General features: G+C 44.9%; 1 protein-coding gene across 4 annotated transcripts in view; it reads left to right on the top strand.

The window, feature by feature from the left end:
* The window catches only part of LAMA5 (laminin subunit alpha 5), a 201,274-nt gene that overhangs the window by 98,300 nt on the left and 80,047 nt on the right, over window positions 1–22,927 (top strand). For all 4 annotated transcript variants that reach the window (XM_077460289.1, XM_077460288.1, XM_077460287.1 and 1 more), the window contains exons 7-19: window positions 1,603–1,718; window positions 4,833–4,951; window positions 6,394–6,484; window positions 6,578–6,712; window positions 9,369–9,431; window positions 10,421–10,561; window positions 11,137–11,274; window positions 11,402–11,536; window positions 13,776–13,910; window positions 16,727–16,864; window positions 18,839–18,891; window positions 22,087–22,186; window positions 22,277–22,326. In XM_077460289.1, the coding sequence (XP_077316415.1) occupies window positions 1,603–1,718; window positions 4,833–4,951; window positions 6,394–6,484; window positions 6,578–6,712; window positions 9,369–9,431; window positions 10,421–10,561; window positions 11,137–11,274; window positions 11,402–11,536; window positions 13,776–13,910; window positions 16,727–16,864; window positions 18,839–18,891; window positions 22,087–22,186; window positions 22,277–22,326 (1,414 nt within the window). The remainder of the gene's footprint in view (window positions 1–1,602; window positions 1,719–4,832; window positions 4,952–6,393; window positions 6,485–6,577; window positions 6,713–9,368; window positions 9,432–10,420; window positions 10,562–11,136; window positions 11,275–11,401; window positions 11,537–13,775; window positions 13,911–16,726; window positions 16,865–18,838; window positions 18,892–22,086; window positions 22,187–22,276; window positions 22,327–22,927) is intronic.

The raw sequence follows: 22,927 nt of genomic DNA, 5'->3' as shown, positions 1-22,927 counted from the left end.
GTGTGTACACACCATTAGTTTTACTCACCCGCTACCCTATGGTAAAGTGAAAGAGAGAATCTTGTTGGTGAGCGGGCTTTTATAAATGAGACCCAGTGGGGGGAGATTTACAAAATCTGGTGCAATCAGAATCTGGTGCATTTGTGCATAGTAACCATTCAGCTTCTCACTTCAGCTTGTTCAATGAAGCTTTGACAGTAAAATCTAGACGCTGATTGGTTACTATGCTGCACCCTCCTAGTGTGTTTACAAAGGAAAGTATCTGGTGTGTGATAGACTAAGAGAAGGCTGCAGGTCACAGAGTAGTTTACATTACCAGCAGAGGAGCTGTCTGTGAAATGAGTTATTACCTGCACTAGCTGTCAGGCGTGTAGGCTGGGATGATAGACGAGAGGTTATCCATGTACCTGCTCCTCTTGTCAGCGCCTACTTCTTGCCTCGGGCTGCCATCTCTACATGATCCAACAGCGTCTGATGTTTTCTGATCACAGGCTGAGACTTTACCTGAGAGGATAACCCATGACCCCACTAGTAATACCCTGGGATTCGCCTGTCACATTCTCCCCCCCCATGCTTAAAATTGGGTTTAGGTCTGCCGCAGGCAACCACGGAGTGCATAGGAATTGTTGAAGCTGTTATTATTAATTTATGGCCTTGTCTCGAATGCTGTAGCCTTATAATTTGTATAGGTGACTGAAATGAAGGATAGATTTCCTGCCGGCCCATCTAGACAGGGAGACCTCTGAGGCTGTCCTGTGGAGTTGTCTTAGTCAGCAAGACTTTGAAAAGAGATGCGATCAAACTAAACTAGAATGTATTATAAATCCAATCTTTGGTAAAATGCAGGTAACACAGGGAAGTCCAGTCAATGAAGGTAATAAGGTCTTGTAGCTCCAAGCAGGCAGAGGAAACCATGACTAATGAGTTATGGTTTCCTCTGCCTGCTTTGGCACTGCAAGACCCCCATTGATTAGACTTTCCTGTATAGCGCGCAAGATTATTTTTCACCCTTTTTTGTTTTTTCTTTAGTAGCTAATGACAACCAATCAACTTCTGATAGGTTGCTCTTGATTACTGTCCTGGTCTATGCAATGACTCGTTGGGGTCGATTTACTAAAACTGCTAAATCTGGTGCAGCTCTGCATGGTAGCCAATCAGCTTATAACTTCAGCTTGATCAATTAAGCTTTGACAAAAAAAAACAAAAAAAACCTGGAAGCTGATTGGCTGCCATGCACAGATGCACCAGATTTAGCACTCTCTAGTTTTTAAAAATCAACCCATTTGAATGAGCTCATACCAATCAAAAACATCTCTATAGTTTATAATGGCTAAGTTGCTTGGACTTTACCTATACCCTGATAAAGCTTTGTTTATGAAACTGGGACCAGCTGCTGATATGCAGATTAGCTGATCTCCTACATTTTTTAAAACATGCATACATATTGATAAAATTATTTATATCAAGCAGACTTCTTTTACAAATGCTAAAAAAACAAAACAAGAAAAAAACATTCATTAGATTAGTGTTCCCCTTTAATGAACATTCATTTTCTCTCCATGCCTTCCAGACTTATCATTTCTCCTTTTTTTTTCCCTTTAGGCTACAGTGCTACTGCCAGCACAACACTTGTGGAGCGTCATGTGACAGCTGCTGTCCTGGCTTCCACCAGGTGGCGTGGAAACCGGCGACCATGGATAATTCCAATGAATGTGAAGGTATGTCTTCCAATCACTCATTGTTTTATGGTTTTGAGGTTTTTTAAATGTTTTATTTACCTAAAAAAAAAAAAAAGAATCATCCACTTGATAGTTGGATATTAAAATTCCATTTATTGGCAGATATGGACTTTTATGTTTCTAACTCTACTCCTACTGTGTGGGAGGGCAGCTTATGCATAGCTGTTTCTTTTCTGCTTTATTGCAGTGTAGTACTGTGGTCTCCAAACAGCGGCCCGGGGGCCAAATACGACCTTTTGCTTGCTTTTATCTGGCCCTTGGGGCACTATTTCATCCACTGATACCAACAACAGGCCATAATTCCCCCCACTGACACCAATGAAGGGGCACAAATCCTCTCAATGACACCAATGATGGGGCACAGTTTCTCCCAATAACACCAACAATGGGGCACTATTACTCCCACTGACACCAATGATGGAGCACAATTCCTCCCACTGACACCAATGATGGAGCACAATTCCTCCCACTGACACCAATGATGGAGCACAATTCCTCCCACTGACACCAATGATGGAGCACAATTCCTCCCACTGACACCAATGATGGGGTATTGTTTTTTCCCACTGATGTCTGAACTACTTCTACTCCCAAAGGCCACAGTCCGGCCCCCCTTAAGTTTGAAGGACAGTAAACTGGCCCCTTGTTTAGAAAGTTTGGAGACCCCTGGGCTAGTATAAAATTCTAATTTGGATGCTATTTCTCACGAACTGATATACACTACTGTGTATTGTCAAAAGTATTGGGACACCTGCCTTTTGGCGCACGTGAAATGTAATGGCATCTCAGTCTTAGTCTGTAGGGTTCAATATTGAGTTGGCCCACCCTTTGCAGCTATAACAGCTTCAACTCTTCTGGGAAGGCTGTCCACAAGGATTAGGAGTGTTTTTGGGAATGTTTGACCATTTTTCCAGAAGCGCATTTGTGAGGTCAGGCACTGATGTGTATAAGAAGGCCTGGCTCGCAGTCTCCACTCAAATTCATCACAAAGGTGTTCTATCGGGTTGAGGTCAGGACTCTGTGCGGGCCAGTCAAGTTCCTCCATCCCAAACTCGCTCATCCATGTCTTTATGGACCTTGCTTTGTACACTGGTCCAAATCATTTGGTGGAGGGGGGATTATGGTGTGGGGTTGTTTTTCAGGGTTTTGGCTTGGCCCCTTAGTTCCAGTGAAGGAAAGTCAGGCATCAGCATACCAAGACATTTTGGACAATTTCATGCTCTCGACTTTGTGGGAACATTTTGTGGGTGGTCCTTTCCTGTTCCAACATGACTGCGCACCAGTGCACAAAGCAAGGTCCACAAAAACATGGATGAGCGAGTTTGAGGTGGAGGAACTTGACTGGCCTGCAGCCCGATAGAACATCTTTGGGATGAATTAGAGTGAAGACTGCGAGCAAGTCCTTCTTGTCCAACATCATTGCGTGACCTCACAAATGCGCTTCTGGTATAATTGTAAAACATTCCCATAGACACTCCTAAACCTTGTGGATAACTTTCCCAGAAGAGTTGAAGCAGTTATAGCTGCAAAGGGTGGGCCAACTCAAAATTGAACCGTACAGACTAAGACTGGGATGCCATTAAAGTTCATGTGTGTGTAAAGGCAGGCGTCCCAATACTTTTGACAGTATAGGGTATAGACCTTGATGGTAAGTTTCTACAATGGTTCATGTAAGGAACATATTATATTTCCTTCTGTGTTCTTTGATTAAAGAGGAAGTAAACCCTGATGGGTTTACTTCCTCTTTTATTCCCTGCAAAGGCAAAGCATAATGGACTACTATGCATCGCATAGTAGCCCATTATGTGTCACTTACCTGACACAGGAGCCAGCGAAGTCGCCGCTGTCCCCTGTAGTCCGCCGCATCCATCTTGTTGGTGGGGTCTCGCAGCTCCGCCGCTGTCATTCGGCGAAGCCGCGATGACGTCACTCCCGCGCATGCGCACGGGAGTCGACACGCGCGGCAGCTCCATTCTTGGAAATGCCGCGCTCAGTGCGCCTGCATGCCACTGTCTACGGCGCATGCACCGTAGACAACGGTGCCCGTTTTCGGGCAAATATCTCCTAAACCATATAGGTTTAGGAGATATTGCTTGGACCTACAGGTAAGCCTTAAAGCGGAGGTCCACCCTAAAGTGGACCTTCCGCTCATCGGAACCCTCCCCCCCTCCGGTGCCACAATCGGCACCTTTCAGGGGGGAGGGGGGTGCAGTTACCTGGATAATCCAGGTAACTGCACCCACTTCCGGGATAGCTCTCTGCGGAAAGGGGCGTAACTTACGCCCCTTTCCGCAAGTGCCCGCCCCTTCCCGCAAGTGCCCCGCTGCCTGCTGGGAAACACACAGATCCCAGAGGCAGCGGGGAGCGTCCTTATTGCGCAGCACGATTCGCGCATGCGCAGTAGGGAACCGGGAAATGAAGCCGAAAGGCTCCATTTCCTGATTCCCATACCCAAGATGGCGGCGGCAGGACCCGACAGACGACCTAGAGATCGGCTTCGGGTGCCGACATCGCGGGCGCGCTGGACAGGTAAGTGTCACTATTTTAAAAGTCAGCAGCTGCAGTATTTGTAGCTGCTGGCTTTTAATCTAGGCTTACCTGTAGGTCAAAGTGGTTTGTAAGGGTTTACAACCACTTTAATGTATAAATCAGAAACTGGTGGGAGAGAATCCGCTTTCATAGCTGTTAAGTGTTTGTGGTTTATATAAACCACTTATGTGGTTCCCTGCATCATATGGGCAGTGGGCCCCAAAACAAAATGCTGGGATCTCCCTGATTTGGTAAATTGGTTATCACCAATAATGGACAGCCAAGTTGGATATGTGTCAAACAACCCATCTGCTCTGGAACTGGAATCCTTTTTTCCTGTGTTCTCCTGAATGTCATTGCAATGTATGGGTAAGAGATCACTTGTTTCTTTACTGTTCCAAGTCCATCAATTAAAATGCATTCATAAAGTGTTCTCTGCCTCTTCTAGTTCATGGTGCTTTTCTTCTGAATCTCCAAATACTAAGCAGCAGCTAACTAATTGAATGATACAACCTATTATTGCCAAAACCGTCTTTTTAATGTAATGTTTGTTCCCTATTACAGCGTGTAATTGTAACGGACACGCCTATGACTGTTACTATGATCCAGAGGTGGAAAGGCGCAGGGCAAGCATGAACCAGCAGGGGCAATACATCGGAGGAGGCGTCTGCCTGGATTGTCAGGTGAGTGTTTGTAGGAATATGGAAGCTACCAAAGCTCCCCTTTAACCTGTTTCCGCCCATGTATCACATATCTGTGGCTGCAAAAGGATGGACTTTAACACCTATACGTCGCCACATATGCATCACTGGGTAACCAATGTTTCTTTGCTGAAAGTGCACTCCCAGCACAGAGACCGAGCTGTCAGAGACAGCTCTTGGTCCCCACTTTTGGGAGCCGGTCTGGCCAGCTACTGATCATTAGTGGGCACCAAGAGCTGCCTTTGAAAGCTTGCTATCTGTGGTCACTTAATCCTTCCTGCCTCCCAGGTGTACAGACAGAGCTTTTTTTCAGGGGGAACTGAGGGGGGACACAGTTACGGCACCTTCAGCATTGTAAGGATGTAATTGCACGGGGTGTGCTAGATGGTCTATTGATGATGGCTGATGGGGGATCTATTATTGCTGGTGGGAATCTGTTTTTACATGGGGGTCTGTTGTTGCTGAGGAATTCTATTATTGCTGGTGGAGGATCTATTGTTGCTGGGAGGGGTCTTATATTCTTGGGGGATCAGTTGTTGCTGGGAGGGGTCTACTGTTGAGAGAGAGAGAGGCCCGTTGTTTCTACCTTATGGGGAATCTATTAATGCTGGCTGCTGGAAATCTGTTGTGGGCTGCAGGGGATCTATTTTGCTGCCTTTCTTGTTATCATTAACAAATTCCATACAAATTACTTAAAGAGGAAGTAAAGGCTATTTTACAAAAAAAAAAAAAAAAATGCAACCTGCAAGGCAAAGGCATAATGATCTAGTATGCACAGCATACTAGCTCATTATGAATAACTTACCTGAGAACGAAGCCCCCAAAGCGGTCCTCCGTCTTCATCTTCGCCGCTGCCATGTATCCCGGAGTGACTTCCGGGTCTCGCTGCTCCGGCGCTGTGATTCGCCGGAGCTGCAATGAGCCGTCATGAGCGGCATATCACAGTGATCTGCGGCCTGCCCAGTGCGCCTGCGCGCCGCTGTCTACAGCACATGCTCCATAGACAGTGGTGCCTGTCTTTTTGTAAATATCTCCTAAACCATATAGGTTTAGGAGATATTTCTTGGACCTACAGGTAAGCCTTAATCTAGGCTTACCTGTAGGTCAAAGTGGTTTGTAAGGGTTTACAACCACTTTAACACTACAGAATGATACTTGGTTCTGTAATCTCTAGAAGGGGCGGTACTGGGAAGTGGGAAGGGTGGTGGAACCAAGCGGCACTGCTCAGAGGTGGGTAGGGGGCAGAGACATGGGGGGTTACTCAGAAAGGGGGGAGTTCCTGCACCTATTCTCTGGGGAAAAAAAAATCTCTATGTACAGACCCTATTAAGGGAACGCTGGAGCTGGATGGGAAGGGGTTAAATTGCCACTATTGCTTATGTCATTAAAGTGAATATAAAACTGTAAACAAAACTGTCTTTCAGCACAATACAGATGGCGTCAACTGTGAGCGCTGTCGGCAAGGTTACTACAAATCACCTGATCATCCTACCGACTCGCCCTACACCTGTCAACGTGAGTGTGATCATATTTAACCGCCCTTATAATTGTCAGCATGGCTGCTTGTGCAAGGAATAAAGTTAAGATGACATCCTATGTTTTGTGTAGGCTGTGCCTGTGAGTCCGAGTACATGAGTGGGACTTGTGAAGACCTGACGGGGCGATGTTACTGCAAACCCAACTTCACGGGCGAGAACTGTGCCTCCTGCGCAGAAGGATATATGAATTTTCCTGAGTGTTATCGTAAGGCTTTTACACTGTCCATATACAAATACCTTTGGGCTAGGTCAGGGATGGGCAGATTAGTCTGCAACAGATTTGGACATCCCCAGCAATGGGCAAATGTATTTTACCCATTCATATGGCACTGACAGTTTCTTTTTGCTGGAAATATTCTACTGTTCATATCAGCCTCTGGCATCAAGGATCTTACAATATAATGTCCGTAAAATAGCAATGTAATGGCACATAGTAATTGGCTCTGACCAATTTGGAGTTATGGGAAGAACATATAAACAGTTTCTTTGGTGGGAATCAAGGTGGTGACAACAGTTGTAGCTTACAAGTTAGTACAAAACATAAATACTGTATTTATCGGCGTATAGCACGCACAGGCATATAACACGCACAATAATTTTAAGAGGGAAGTTTCAGGAAAAAAAATTAATTTTAAATAAGGGACTTTGAAGCAAAATAAGGGTCAGTGCCCATCTGCAGCCTCACCATTGCCATTAATGTAGCCTCATCAGTCCACATCAATGCAGCCTCGCCGTTGCCATCAATGCAGCAGCCTCGCGGTTGCCATCAATGCAGCAGCCTCGCGGTTGCCATCAATGCAGCAGCCTCGCCGTTGCCATCAATGCAGCAGCCTCACCGTTGCCATCAATGCAGCAGCCTCGCCGTTGCCATCAATGCAGCAGCCTCGCCGTTGCCATCAATGCAGCAGCCTCGCCATTGCCATCAATGCAGCAGCCTCCCCATTGCCATCAGTGCAGCCTGATCGATGCCCATCTGCAGCCTAGAAGGGACAGGGAGGGGGCGGGACAAGCGCCAACAGATTACATACAGTGAGAATCTCCTATGAGAGACAGAACAGTGGTCCAATGGCAACCCAGGAGACGGGGAATTCCTATTACAGAGGGCGCCAAGTAAACAGAAGATTCTCACTGTATGTAATCTGACGGCGCTCATACCGCCCCCTCCCTGTCCCCTCCAAGGCAGCTAAAATTGAAGTATTGGCATATAACACGCACATGCTATTTGCGCCCAATTTTCATGGTGAAAAAGTGAGGGTTATACGCCAATAAATACAGGTAAGTATCCTATGCACTGAGAGTCCATTCACACAGGGGCAACTTTGGATCTGACTTAAAGTCGTCCCAAGTTGCCTCCAAGTCTGATCCCTTGTCTTAACTGAAACAAATTTCCAGGAAGTAAAAATAGTTTTCTAGGCAAACTCCTCCCTCCCACAGAGCTGATTATTATGTGATTGGCCACTGGCAAAGTCCCCTGTCCTGGAGGCTACTTCAAGTTGCCTCAAGTCGCGCTGTGATTCATACTCAAGTCGTGTTCAAGTTGCCTCCCAAAGTCTCGCTGGAAGTTGTGTAGCCCGTGTGTGAATGGACTCTTAGAGCCGGTTCACACAGCGGGCGATGCGAGGCGACACGACTCGCCTCGCCTCGCTCTCGCAAGTCGCCCCCGTTCTGTACAATGGAACCGTTCTGAGAGGAGCGACTCGAGACGCTCCGACTCAGAAAAAAGGTTCCTGTACTACTTTTGGGCGACCTCGGGGCGACTTGCATTGACTTCTATACAGAAGTCATCTGCAAGTTGCCGCTGAGGTCGCGGCAGGTCGCGGCGAGGCAAGTCGGAGTCGCCTCGCCTCGCCTGCAGTGTGAACCGGCCCTTAGGGTCATATGACATGGGCAATGCTGCTGCTGGTGACAGCAGCAGAATCCTCAAGGAGAGGCTTCCACTTGCTTTAATGGAATCTCTACCCTGCTGGCCTGGTACACTGGTGGTTATCACTTTATAGCAACAGATCACTGTTCTAGCTAGCAAGAGAGCATTGCAAAAAGGTAAGCTGTGAGGGATCCTGTTACTGGTGAGTTATTCTTGCAGCAGAATTGCTCCTGGGAGGTGGGATTTAACAGAAACTGCGTCATTTTTTTTCTTACTGCCTCTATGGACATAAACCTGCATGGTACAGCAGGTGGTTGTGCCTCTCTATTTAACAACTTTGCAAGTGAGATCAGGTTCTGGGTTCAGATTGTACCTACATGTGGGTGAGTGCAGCATGATGCAGCGGGCAGAAAACACACAGAGTCTAAGTGCAGCAACAGGAATATATTATTAAAGAAGTCCCACAACACACAACAGAATCAGTGGGAAGGCAACCTGACCGGGAATACTCTCAAGTTGTAAGAGCAATGAGACAGTAGCCTGAAGACTCAGATGAGGGCCGACTGTGCTTGTCATGCATCTGGCCGGTCCGTACCCAATTAGGGAGGCTTCTGGAAAGGAGGGCATGCCCCTGCACCTTCCCCTCTCATCTGTAATCTTTCCCTAAAAACTGTCCCTGGCAAACGGGTATCCTGATTCTATGCTGCCACTCACAAAAATGCACCAAACCTGGGAGCCAGGGTCTTAAATAGACTCTGTTTAACCAAAGATGGCTGCCGAAGTAACATGGGATGCCAGCATCTAATGGGAGAGCTGCCTCTCTGTGACTGAGGAAACCATAAAGGAAGCAGGTTCCCTTCGACTTCCTCCCCAACTGCAATGCTGCTGCGGAGGAGCGCCACCTACAGTGAATAAAATAGACCGCACCTGCCTACATGCACATCAGACCTCCATGGGATGTGAATCTTCACTCATAACTGTCTTTTTTGTGTTCTAGCTGTTCCTGAGAAGCCAGATGACGGCACAGTTGCACAGAATCAGCCAGCTGGGGAGTTTATAAGTATGGATAAGATTTCATATTGTATACGTGAACATGAATATTACATAAGTTATTCGGTGTTCTTTCGTATAACATGTCGGTTATAAAATTACATTTTAATGACATTAAGTAGATTATCCAAAATAATGCTCAGCCCCCAAGGTCATTCCTTGAAGGGTTTCTAATATATGTTTTAGTAAATGCTGTTTTCATGACTGGGCATTTCTTCAAGTTGATTGACCTGGTTCTGGCACATATTTAAGTCTAGCAATAGCGTAATGAGTAAGCACTGATTCCAGTGCGAAACGCGTCAGTATTTTTGTACCCTTTTCCTTTTCTGTGGATTATTTGATATGATGTGATCCTCGACTTTTAATAAAAACACAGGATTTTAAGTCTTTTTCCGGTGTGCGGCTAACCAGAGTTTTCCTGCTATTGCCTGCCTATTGTGTATGTATCAGCCAGCACCTGGGGCTCCTTGATAGGAAGAAGAGCATCCGCCCTGGAGGGCTATCCTGGAGGGGTTCTCTTTCTTTACATATTTAAGTCTAGTTTTTTTTACGTTCAACCCGGCGGGTTCCTGAAAAAAAAAAAAACCTGTCCGCTCCGGTGGGGGCTGCTGTACTAACTATGCAAGGGGGTACAGCAATCTCTCCCCCCGTGAGCTGTTGTGTTCTGACAGGGATTCCTCCCCCCGCCAGAACACTCTGCTCAGCGATCTGCCATTGAGACCGTTGATCGGGAGTCGGACGGCTGCTGGTTTCTCAGCATGCTCGTCTGACAGAAGCTGACCAAGACCGACCTACACACCATCGGCCATTTCTTTTTTGAACAGACATTTGGCCTGTATTTTCCTGGCTTTATTGTGTTTCTTGTAAGCCAGTTTGTTCTCTGTTGTATTGCATTTGATGTGATTTGATAATTAGACTCTTCTGTCGTACTTTGAAAATCATGTGACATGAAATTAAGCATAAAGGCAAGTAACAGAAAATTCCCCCTCTTCTTCCCAGCCTGTGATTGTAATGTTGCCGGAACAGAAGGAAATGCATGCCGTAAAGATCCCATCATTGGAGCCTGTGTGTGCAAACGCAATTTCCGGGGAGAAAGTTGCAACTCGTGTGCTCCTGGCAACTATGGTCAGGACTGCCAAGGTAAATCTCATACTGAGGGCACTGTCAAGGAAAATATTGGGCTAAGATATTCCTCACTGTTATCTGTTTGACACCCATGTGATATCACAATTTCCATCTGAAGTAATAGGCTTCCTTTTTTACTTTACATTTGTCCTCTGAATGGCTGCTGTTCTCTTTGTAGAGGAAGTTTAAAGCCTAATGCAAGGCAAATTGTGTTTAACAAAGAGTCTCTTAATGTTTTATTTGCTCTCTATGTACCCATTAAGAAGGCCACTTTTAGGAAGTAATGGAAAATTTACCCAGTGGGGACCCAGACTGCAACAAAGCTCTTCAGTGGGTCATGAACAGCAGTAAAAACTTGCCAATCTCCCCAACACTGTCCAGAACTAAAAAAGAAACAGCAGAGATCTCTTTTCTACATCTGAGTTTTTTAAAGGTTGTTATGTATTGCATCCAATGATCCTTCCATTACTTTTATGATTGGTTGCCATACACAACAAAGCCCCACTTGTTTCTTCCACTTTATGTACTTGGGTATTCCCAATTTTTTCCTTCAGCTGAGAATGACTTTCCATTTTTTTTCTCTCTTGCAGAGTGCCAGTGCTCCGGGCCTGGCGTGTATGACGGTAGTTGTGACAAGGACAGCGGGCGTTGTGTGTGCCGGGATGGGTTTGAAGGCGAATTCTGTGAGAAATGCGCTCCAGGCTACTTCAATTACCCTCTTTGTCAGCGTGAGTTGTGTCTTCAACGTCTGGGATGAGTGACTCATAAGACATTGGCCTTGATGTATCAGAAATAATCTTTCTTTGCCCTGAATGTACGGACTTTTAATGATGTTGTTTGCATGTATCTTTGCAGTGTGTGGCTGCAGTTCCATTGGCACATTACCACAAGGCTGTGATTCAAATGGCCGTTGCTTCTGCAAACCAGAGTATGAAGGGCCCAGGTGTGAGCAGTGCATTGCGGGATATCACTCATATCCTTATTGTGAAGGTATACACTGAGATCACATCCATGGAGATATGAATACGATTAAGTGGGTTTTTCCACGTTGGCTTGTATTAGATTTAAACTTTTGCCTTGACCACTGCTTGTCCAGAGGCATCCACCACAACTCTTATCGATGTTGCAGAAAAGGTGAAATCCAAGGCACAAAGGGGGTAATTTACTAAAACAGAAGAGTGCAAAATCTGGTGCAGCTGTGCATGGTAGCCAATCAGCTTCTAACTTCAGCTTGTTCAATTAAAGTGACACTAAAGGTAATTTTCTTTTTTTCTTTTAAATAACAAACATATCATACTTACCCCCTCTGTGCAGCTTGTTTCGCACAGAGTTGCCCCGAACCTCATCTTCTGGGGTCCCTCGGCAGCTCTCTTGGCTCCTCCCTGCATCAGATAACCCCCTGGGAGAAGAGCTCTCCGAGGGGGGGGGGGGGGGGTTACCTTGTGGCGTGCTCCCGAGTCCAGCATTTTCAGCGTCCATAGATGCCGAATGCAGGACTTGGCCCCGCCCCCCAGCGGCCACGTCATTGGATTTGATTAGATTTCATTGACAGCAGTGGTAGCCAATGGTTGAAAAGTTGTCGGAAAATCCGATCGTTCGGAACGTGAAGACATTCGTTCGTAACGACGGGACTATGTTCTGGCTAGTAGCCAATAGCTTTGGTCTCGTATTTTTTGTCGGAAAAAATTTGAGATCCTGCCTTCAAATTTTTTCCGTCAGAATTTCCAACGGAAAAAGTCCAATAGAGCCCACACACGATCGGATTTTCTGATAGTATAATCTGATCAGACCTTTTCCGTCTTGTTGTTTTAACTTTGGATAGTAAAACATGTTTTTTTTCTGCCAGTAAATATCTTATACAGCCCACTTCCTATCTCTTGTCTGGAAAAACCCTAGGCTTATGACATCATGCACAGCGCTCTCTCACTCTCTTGTGAGAGTTTGCCAGGAATGGAGGGGGGGATGAGTCATAAGAGGGCCAATGAGAGCTGCAGAGCTGGAGGTGTGCCTCTGTGTGTGTAAATCCAGGAAGTGAACAGGCAGCAGCTTCAGCTGCCCATAGTTAAAACGGATGCAGCCAGACTTAGTGGAGGGAGATTTCTGCAGCATATTTGGCAAGTACAGAATCACAGTATATATAAAATAATATGCAAAGTGGTTGGAGGGAAGCTTCAGAATGGCAAAGATGTTTTTATTACAAATTATGTGAGCAGACTGCAGTTCCTCTTTAAACTTTGACAAAAAACAAAAAAAACAAAAACAAAACTGGAAGCTGATTGGGTTTTATGCAGAGCTGCACCAGATTTTGCACTCTCCTATGTGTTTAACTGTAAATAATTGGGTTGGTTAATGGGAGACATGTATTTTCTAACTATACGGAAACTATAACCACTCTCTATATGAAAGGAATTACAGATGATAGTCAGCAATCGTATACATGAGTGATAGTTGTTAGCAATTACTTATTTTGTGCATTGATTAATTACAATATGAACCCGAGGGAAATATATAAATATCCATACATTGTTCATTGTTTCTTACTAGTATGTCACTATCATGGAAAATTTTAAGAACATTTTTTTTGGAAAAGAAAAATGAAGTAACAAGCAAAACCTCTATTTTTAAATATTTAGTTTTTTTGTTTTGGTCTATTGATATTTTGATATTATAGTATGCATTTGTAATTTCCTACGTGCAGTGTGATCTGTTATCATAATACAGTGCAGCCGTTGTATCACTACCTGGTGCGTGGGACTCCGCAATGATTGTTCAGGAGTCAAATTTAGGTGCTTTCTGATTGGTGGAACATGGCACTGGAAATTGGGGGGGGGGGGGGGGGGGGCGGCATTATAACATTCCCACCAAATCTTTTTTTGCAGGGGAGGGTGGAGGATTAAAAAAACAAAACATATATATATATATATATATATATATATATATATATATATATATATATATATATATATATATATATATATATATATATATATACAATTTATTTTTATTTTTCAATGAGTATCATTTTAACTATTTTTAACATGTTGCTTATAGTCTCAGGCATTCTGACATGTTAGGAAGTCTTGATATCCTGTAAGTGTGACTTGTCTGCCTGAAGTGACCTCTTTTGGTCATTACTGGAGCTGACACCTGTGTGCCAAATGCGGACCACTGGCTGCTTCTGTGTTCTGGATTTCCATTTATACTCAACCTTTTACTTGTTTCTCTACAGCTTGTTCCTGTGATCCTCAGGGCTCCGAGCATAATAACTGCTCCCCGACCGGTCACTGCCAGTGTCGCCCCAATTATACAGGACTGACCTGTAACCAGTGTGCATCGGGATTTTATGGATTCCCCAGCTGTATATGTAAGTCGGAGTTGCAACTACTTCTTCGTGCCACTGGAGGGAGCACAAAACCTTTTCAGACAGAAAAAAATAAAAATAAACGTATGTCGCCTGTACTTTTTAAGGGGGAGCTTGACTGAAGCTCCTTCTGAAATTACAAAATCTCACCCACCAGCTTGCAATAAACCAAAAAAAGGTTAAATGGTTTCTCCCTAAAGAAGTCCTGGCCTGGTGGTTTTATTCTGGTCCAATATGTGGCTCTCAGTGGTTTAAGAATTTCAAGTGCACGAAGCCCCAGCTGTTCTGTGGATGATAAAGGCTGTACTTACATAATTTTGCTGGAAATGTTGAAGGTCCTTTTGTCTGGGATAACAGCGAAGTCTAAGCTGAGGCCACTTTCCATTCACTGATTTAGTACATAGGCTGCTTTGGAGTGCGGTGTCTCCAAGTCACACTCTGTACATTTGTAGTTCGTTATGTTGTTACAAGTTCCAGTGTGCACTTCCCAAATATTGCTTGTAGACCGATGTCAACACCTACTTTAAAGTGGAACTCCAGCTTATACCTAACTTGCTTTAGAACTATCCCCTTCTCCTCTGTGACACCTATGCTAACTAACCTGTGTAAGAAAGATTTATATACTTACCTGTTTTCAGGCCACTCCAGTCAAGTTAATGTTTTCCAGCTCCCCTGTTTCTGCCAGCGCAGCTTCAGGGGAGAGGAAGAAGCTCCGACAATGGATCGGCCATTGAAGTCACGTGTGACGTCACCACTCCAGGCTTTACTAGCTATTGTCAGAGCGCTCTCTCCTCTCCCCTGTAGCCGCTGCTGGCTGACATAGAGGAGATCACGTGACTAGAATGGAGCTGCCTGCAAATGGATAAGTATATACATCTTCCTTACACAGGTTAGTTATCATAGGTGCTAGCCCTTGTACACACGGTCGGAAATTCCGACCACAAAATCCGTCGGATTTTTTCAGACGGCTTTTGTCCAAAACTGGTGTTGCATACATACGGGCGGACAAAGTTGTCGGAAAATCCGATCGTTTGGAACGTGATGACGTTTGTTCGTTCTGACAGGACTACGTTCAGCCTAGTAGCCAATAGCTTTGCTCTCGTACTGAGCATGCGTGGCACTTTGTCCGATCGGAATTCTCTACAAACAAATCGGAAAAACTTTTGAAACTTGATGCTCCCCGCTGAGACCACCGCCTGTGGAAGGGAGTTCCACATCCTTGCCACTCTTACAGTAAAGAACCCTCTACATAGTTTAAGTTTAAACCTCTTTTCTTCTAATTTTAATGAGTGGCCACGTGTCTTGTTAAACTACTACTACTACTACTCCCTTCTGTGAAAAAGTTTTATCCCTATTGTGGGGTCACCAGTACGGTATTTGTAAATTGAAATCGTATACCCCCTCAAGCGTCTCTTCTCCAGAAGGAATAAGTTGAGTGCTCGCAACCTTTGCTCATAACTAATACCCTCCAGACCTTTTATTAGCTGTAGGATAAAACCATCTTGGTTTTTGTTGAAGTTGCTTTAAAGCAGTAGTGCACCTCAAAGTGATATTTTTGTAGGTGGAGTCCAATATATCTTGAATTTTTCAACAGTACGATCTTCCTGCCATAATTTCTATTTTTATTAAAAAAAAAAGATAAGAAGAGCAGCAGATCAAAAATGAAAGAAGCCAAGATCATTTTTTATTTGTTGGTAAAAAAAAGTTATGCCAAAATCTCTACGTGTTTCGGAGCAACTCCACTCCTTCATCAGGGCTCAACTTGGATAAACTCAGATAGCCTGCTTTGCTCATCAGCAATTGCTGCCATGTTGTTAATCCATATGGAGAGCTTAATATTGGTTCTAATATAGATCTGTCAAGGGATTGTGCTCTCTGTGTTTATCCAAGTTTTATTCTGAGCCCTGAAGGCGGAGTGGTGTTGCCTTTAAAACACGCTGGCTGTTTTATGTGACTTTTTTTTTTTTCCCAACAAATTTAATTAACTTGGACTCTCTTATTAGTTTTGGTCTGGCACTCTTTTCTGTATTTCTATAGTTTGCGCTACTGTTGGGTGGCCATCAAGGGAGGCCTTGCTGTGTGGGAGCCGCCTTCGCCAGAGCTATTGAACTTGTTTGAAGTGTTCCTTTGACTACATATGCAAGTCGAAAAGTCCCCAGCACCTCTTTGAGTATTTCGTTCTGGAGTCCATAATTCCTGTTCCTGTCCACCTTGAAGTTTTGGATGTTCCAACACATCTCCGTGTCTTCTAGCTATTCCTGTTATATTCTCCTACACTATTAATATCCTCATAATGGGCACAACGTGTCTCTCCACAAAAAATGTCCCCTAGATATAGAGTTGGTTCAATTCTTCAGCTCCCACAAAACTCTGAAATATCAGTTTCGGGTAAACAGGCCCTTTCAAATTGGCTTGGCCCTTGTGTAAAAACTTTCACTAATCAGTTGATAACATCATATGTGGTCAATTTTTATATAGGAAATATTAGGACCCCTTAACAGCCTTTCTGCGTGGTCACACTGAGTGCTATTCCTATTTTTTGTCTGTGATGCCAAGTGACAGAGCCAACCCTTGTCTTGCCAATCTGTATCAAAGCCAGCATGCAAAAAAATGCATATTTTCTCACAGCCACCAATCAGGCCTGACCTGGGAATGAATGTTTGGAGTCTGAAAGTCTGAATTGGATTAGTGGCTTATGGTAAATGATTACATTTGTTAGTTCTGAAAATTGTCCGTGAAACAGTGTTATTGATTGCAGTCTTTGTGCTGTTCAGGAAATATGCTTTGACTTCTTTAACATCTGTCTTTTGTCTGTACAGCTTGTCAGTGTTCAAGAGAAGGATCTCTTTATGCCACATGTGACCCACAGAGCGGGCAGTGCAGGTGCCGTCTGGGCGTTACCGGACTCAAATGTGATTCCTGCACCACTGGAACCTATGGATTCCCCAACTGTGAAGGTAAATCCCAGAGCATGTATGGAGGTCCTCTAATAAAAGTTAACTTGTTCTACGCTTTACTGGGGCATATTAGCTGTAGCTAATGTGTGAAATGTTGGGCCATGGGAACATTTCACTGATTTACCTAATATTTCATTTTTAAGTAGAAGTTGGGTAGAATCAGCGATCAGTTTATTTTACTTCTTTCAGGGAGTTCAGTAATTAGACCTCCCTTATTTTTTCCCCATTTGTGATTATCTGTTGCAGTGTCATAAGGTGGTTCCATTCTACCTGTTAAGTTTTGTATTTTATTTTTAATGGGTGTTGTGCATTAACTATTTGGATAGAAGCATCACATCCAAGGCTGGTGCAAGGATTTTTGACACCCTAGGCCAGTGATGGCAAACCTTGGCACCACAGATGTTTTGGAATTACATTTCCCATGATGCTTATGCACTCTGCACTGTAGTTCAGCATCATGGGAAATGTAGTTCCAAAACATCTGGAGTGCCAAGGTTTGCCATCACTGCCCTAGGCAAAACCTTATTTTGCTGCCCCCCCTTGGCTCCACCCCGACTCCGTCCCATTTTCCATGTCCATGTAAACTCGACCTTTTTAATGAAGCGCCCATCAATGCAGCCTTACCATCACCCGTCAATGCAGCTTACCAGAACCCATCAATGCAGCCTCACCAGCACCCATCAAATGCAGCCTACCAGTGCATATCAATGCAGCCTATGAGCACCCATCAAATGCAGCCTTACCAGGAGCCCATCAATGCAGCCCCACCAGCGCCCATCAATACAGCCTACCAGTGCCACTCAATGCAGCCTCACCAGCGCCCATCAAATGTAGCCTCACCAGCGCCCATCAAATGCAGCCTCACCAGCGCCCATCAAATGCAGCCTCACCAGCGCCCATCAAATGCAGCCTCACCAGCGCCCATCAAATGCAGCCTTACCAGCGCCCATCAATGCAGCCTACCAGCACCCCTAAATGCAGCCTCACCAGCGCCCATCAAATGCAGCCTACCAGCGCCACTCAATGCAGCCTCACCAGCGCCCATCAAATGCAGCCTTACCAGCGCCCATCAATGCAGCCTACTAGCACCCCTAAATGCAGCCCCACCAGCGCCCATCAATACAGCCTACCAGTGCCACTCAATGCAGCCTCACCAGCGCCCATCAAATGCAGCCTCACCAGCGCCCATCAAATGCAGCCTCACCAGCGCCCATCAAATGCAGCCTCACCAGCGCCCATCAAATGCAGCCTTACCAGCGCCCATCAATGCAGCCTACCAGCACCCCTAAATGCAGCCTTACCAGCGCCCATCAATACAGCCTACCAGCGCCCCTCGCAGCCTCACCAGCGCCCATCAAATGTAGCCTCACCAACGCCCATCAAATGAAGCCTACCAGCACCCATCAATGCAGCCTACCAGTGCCCATTAATTAATGTTTGCTTGCGTCCATTCATTCGGGAGTCGGGACACAGACACAGTTGCTGAGACTTAGTTGCTTGCTGCAGAGAGAAGAGAGTAGGAACACCAGTGGCCTTGCGCCCTAGGTGGCTGCCTAGTGGTGGCCCTGATCACATCTGTTTAGTCTGCAGAGAGTGAGACGGAGTCTTTTTATACAACAAACTGCCAGGGGCCCAGATTTTCTACTATCTACTTTCTATTTTCTAGCTTTGGCTGCTTACTAAAGAAGCTCAGACTTTTTTTTAATGATTGTCTCCAGAATAGGTGTGATTTCTTCTCTCCTACTGTTATGTCGATAACAAAAATGTAGTTTTGGTCATCACTTTCAATGGACACCATGAGGAACAGTGTGACAAAGGCCAATGACCTTAACTGACAAAACCTGATAGTTCTTTCTTTTCCCATTATATCTGAAATAATAAAAAAAAAGTTTTGGCTAGAGATACATTTTTTTGAATTATGTTTTTAACTGATCTAGAGTTAAAACTTTATCTGTTTCTTTTCTTTTCTTTCAGTGGGTCCTTGTAATCCATCTGGGTCTACCTCCACCACTGTGAATCCTCCAGAGGTGATTCCTATTTGTTATTGGGCATCTTAATACATTTTGTCATACTGTTAGTACTGTTATAGCTATTGGAAGAGACTATTATTATTATTTTCCAGTTGCTTGGGTAGTTATTTCCTGTAGAGGAGGAGTTGGTTTTGTCGGAAACATGGCCAGTAGCGTTGAAAGAGCAGCACAAAATTAAGAGCCAATCAGATTGGTGCCTGCAATTTGCAGACTCTCTTCTTCTAAAGGGGAAACATGATTTGAATTTCAGGACAAAGCTAGTGGTTTACCAGTTAGTTTATGTGCCTGGCTTTATGAGAAGAATGGAAGTTGTGGTATTGGTGATTAACTATTTATCAGGTTTCCAGAGTAACGATGGCCATGCAGGTAAGTTAGCTATAGATGGATCCAAATTTCACCAGTCGGCCAAGAACTGGCTGAATTTCGATCTATCTATGGCAATGCTGGTTGTACTGAAGTCGATTCATCCATCAACTTCAGTACAATCAGCCTGTCAGGTTTCCTTCACCCGATCAGCCACCAGCAGTGATCCTTGCACACTGCCGGTGGGGAAGGATCCCTGCGCTCCCCGCCTGCAGAACACATTAGTGCTGTGGGAGAGATTCTGACTGACTGTGTTAATGGGAGGAATCGAGCAATTTTTTCTTTCCTTCAGCCCATGGTTGAAGGAAAGAAAAATGCATTATGTATGGCCTGCCTTACTTAGCTAGCTTAGTTAGCGCCACGGTAATGCAGGACACAAAGAGGTTTGGGGTACATGCTGGCTACAGGAGGTTCTGGAAAAAAAGGAAAGGATCACAAACCAAATGAATCAGTGTTGGAGGTCCTCATTAGTGCCCCTCTAGGATATAGCCTGAAATAGCTGGACAACCCTTTAACACCAATTCCAAACAACGGGCCACACACCGTTGACTTCACTTGATACAACAAGGTTTATTTGACAGACAGAACACACTGCATACTGATGCCGCCTACACGAGCGGAAGTTGGAAGTGGTGAGATCTAGGGTGATCTATGATCCACCTACAGCAGGTCTTTTTAATGGGCAACAAGTTGATATTGTTGCATTTACCTACAAGAAATCACTCACAACATTGTTATAAGTTTGTGTTTTGTATTGTATCTTGAGGGTTTTGCTGATTCTTCCCATCTCTAAATGTCTAAGCCCTTGTACACACAGTCGGAGATTCCGACAACCAAATCCGTCTGAGTAATTCTGACAGATTAATTCCGGAAGAGGTCCCGGAAGTGATGTTCCATACACACGATCCGACTAAATTGTCAGAAAATCCGATTGTACATAACGGGATGACGTTATTTCGTTACGACGGGACTACGTTCAGGCTAGTAGCCAATAGCTTTGGTTTAGGAATTTGATCTGAGCATGCGTGGCACTTTGTCCGTTGGAGTAGGCTACACATGATCGGAGTATGTCCGATAGGAGCATTTTGTCGGAAAATTTTATAGGGCAAGTTGGAAAACTTGGTCCGTCGGATATTCCGATGCAGACCACACACAGTCGGAATATCCGACAAAACGGTCCGATAGGAAACAATCCGTTGGAATCTCCGACCGTGTGTACAAGGGCTTAAAGTATAATTAAAGGCAAAACTTTTTTTTCAGTTTTGGATGGAGTGGAGGGAGATTAGAACACCTGTCGGGTTTTTTTTCTGTGCGTAGAGAGGAAGATTCACCCTCTCTATTTGTCTTATTTACCGTTATTATTGAACGTGAAAGTAAAAGAAAATGTCAAATTTTGGGTTGTCCCCAGAAAAGTAATAGAGGGAAAAATCTTCCACTGGGGACACTAGTTCTGGAGATCTGTGAGACCCAAGCAATTCCCTTAAAGCAGTTCTCCACCCTAAAGTGGAAGTTCCGCTCATCTGATCCCTCCCCCCCTCCGGTGCCACAATCGGCACCTTTCAGGGGGGGAAGGGGGTGCAGTTACCTGGATAATCCAGGTATCTGCACCCACTTCCAGGACAGACCGCCGCAGATGCCCCCCCCCCCCCCCCCCCCGTTGTGTTCTGGGAAACACACAGTTCCCAAGACACAGCAGGGACAAGAAGAGACGCGCAGCGCGACTCGCGCATGCGCAGTAGGGAACCAGGTAGTGAAGCCGCAACGCTTCACTTCCCGATTCCCTGACAGAGGATGGCGGCGGGGGCAGGAGAGAGACCGAGCGATCGCTCGTCATCTGCCACCGACATTGCTGGACCCTGGGACAGGTAAGTGTCCATTTATTAAAAGTCAGCACCTGCAATATTAGTAGCTGCTGGCTTTTAATATTTTTTTTTAGGTGCAGAACCGCTTTAATTTGCAGTGATTTCCTCACACTTCCTGTTTGGCTATGTGAAGTGAAGGGAAATTTCCACAATGAGACACAGATGGCGGAAAAAAGAAATCTGACCTCCATGGTTCTATCCAAAATGAAAACAAAAGTTTTGCCCATACTTCTACATATATTAGTGTTTTTGGGACTGTTAAAATATAAGTTCACCTTTTAACAAAAAAAAATTCAGATAAAATTTTTTTATCAGCATGAGAGAGGAACGGTAAAGCGCGCTCACTACTCAGCACTGCTATTCAAGAAGAAGAAGAAGCAAAGAGATTGTTCACATTTTACTTTTTGATGATGATATAGTTACACAAAGTAGATATTATTTGTAGTCTATTGATTGTCTTTAATATAAACCCAAGTGTATGTAAGTGGAAATCATTAATGAGGGGATAGGAAATGGTTTGGTGAACTGTGTGGGAACCTGAGCAGGTGCTGAGTTTGCATTAGTGCTGCCATGACGTGTGGGTGAAGACAAGCCAGGCAGAATGAAGAAGGGTCTGTCTGAAGGGTCACAGCTGTTTTCCTGGAGCTGGCAGTCAGAGTGCACTCTAGCTCTGGCATCGGGTGACACATATCACTGAGCAGAGGAGGTGGTCACAGAAGCGGAGACGACGGTGTTGATTAAAAGCCCTCTGCACTGCTGACCCTCCTGCCTGCAATGAGGATCTGGTCCTTTAAAGGTGTAGGGAGAGCCTTTTCGTGGGAGGGGAGAAGCAACCGTAGGACTCTGGGTGGCATTTGTGCTTGGATAACATTGGCATGCTTGTTCCTCCTTCCCCTCTTCTGGGGGAACTATGCAGAGACCTTGCTGCATATTGCAGGCCCTCATCCTGCTCTCTTGTATTGCACAGGGCACCTGTGAGTGTCGAGAGAACGTGGAAGGCAGCGCATGCGACAAATGTAAACCGCTATACTGGGACCTGGCACCGGAAAACCCACAAGGCTGCAAACGTAAGATGGAATAACTGCATTTCTCTTCAACCTGGAATATAAAGATTAGCATTTGGTCATACTGATGGCAAATCTTTTTGCTTCATGCAGGATGTGAATGCGGTTCGGGGACAATAAACGGAGCAGGGGAATGTCAGCAGGTAAGAGCATAAAATACATATCACACAGCTTGTACCTTATATATTATATGCAGCGAGATAGAGGAAGAAATGCTACTTTTTTTTTTATTCCTGATTCGGATCGGCTCAGCTTTGGTCATCGGCAATGTCAGATGACACAAGGACTGCATATTCTCGTTATGATCACATATTAAAATTTCACTATATTTCCACCAAATGCTATATCTCTGAACCAATTGGAACAACATGTCCAATGTCCTTAATGTTTGAGTACCTTCTAAACAATCATTCTCAGTTGCTTCTTGACACATACTCTAAGTACCGTATATACTCGAGTATAGGCCGACCCGAATATAAGCCGAGGCCCCCAATTTACCCCCAAAAAAACTGGCAAACTTATTGACTCGTGTATAAGCCGAGGGTGAGACATGCCTGTCCATCCCTGTGTGTGTGTCCGTCCATCCCTGTGTGTCCGTCCATCCCTGTGTGTCCGTCCATCCATCCCTGTGTGTGTGTGTGTCCATCCATCCATCCATCCCTGTGTGTGTGTGTCTCCATCCATCCATCCATCCATCCCTGTGTGTGTGTGTCTCCATCCATCCATCCATCCATCCCTGTGTGT

This window comes from Lithobates pipiens, unplaced genomic scaffold, assembly GCF_037356315.1.
Source record: "Lithobates pipiens isolate NorthernLeopardFrog02 unplaced genomic scaffold, aLitPip1_a1.2 Scaffold_28, whole genome shotgun sequence".
Taxonomy (NCBI): Eukaryota; Metazoa; Chordata; class Amphibia; order Anura; family Ranidae; genus Lithobates; species Lithobates pipiens.
The sequence above is the reverse complement of the archived record's forward strand: the minus strand, read 5'-3'. Positions and strand labels throughout refer to the sequence as shown.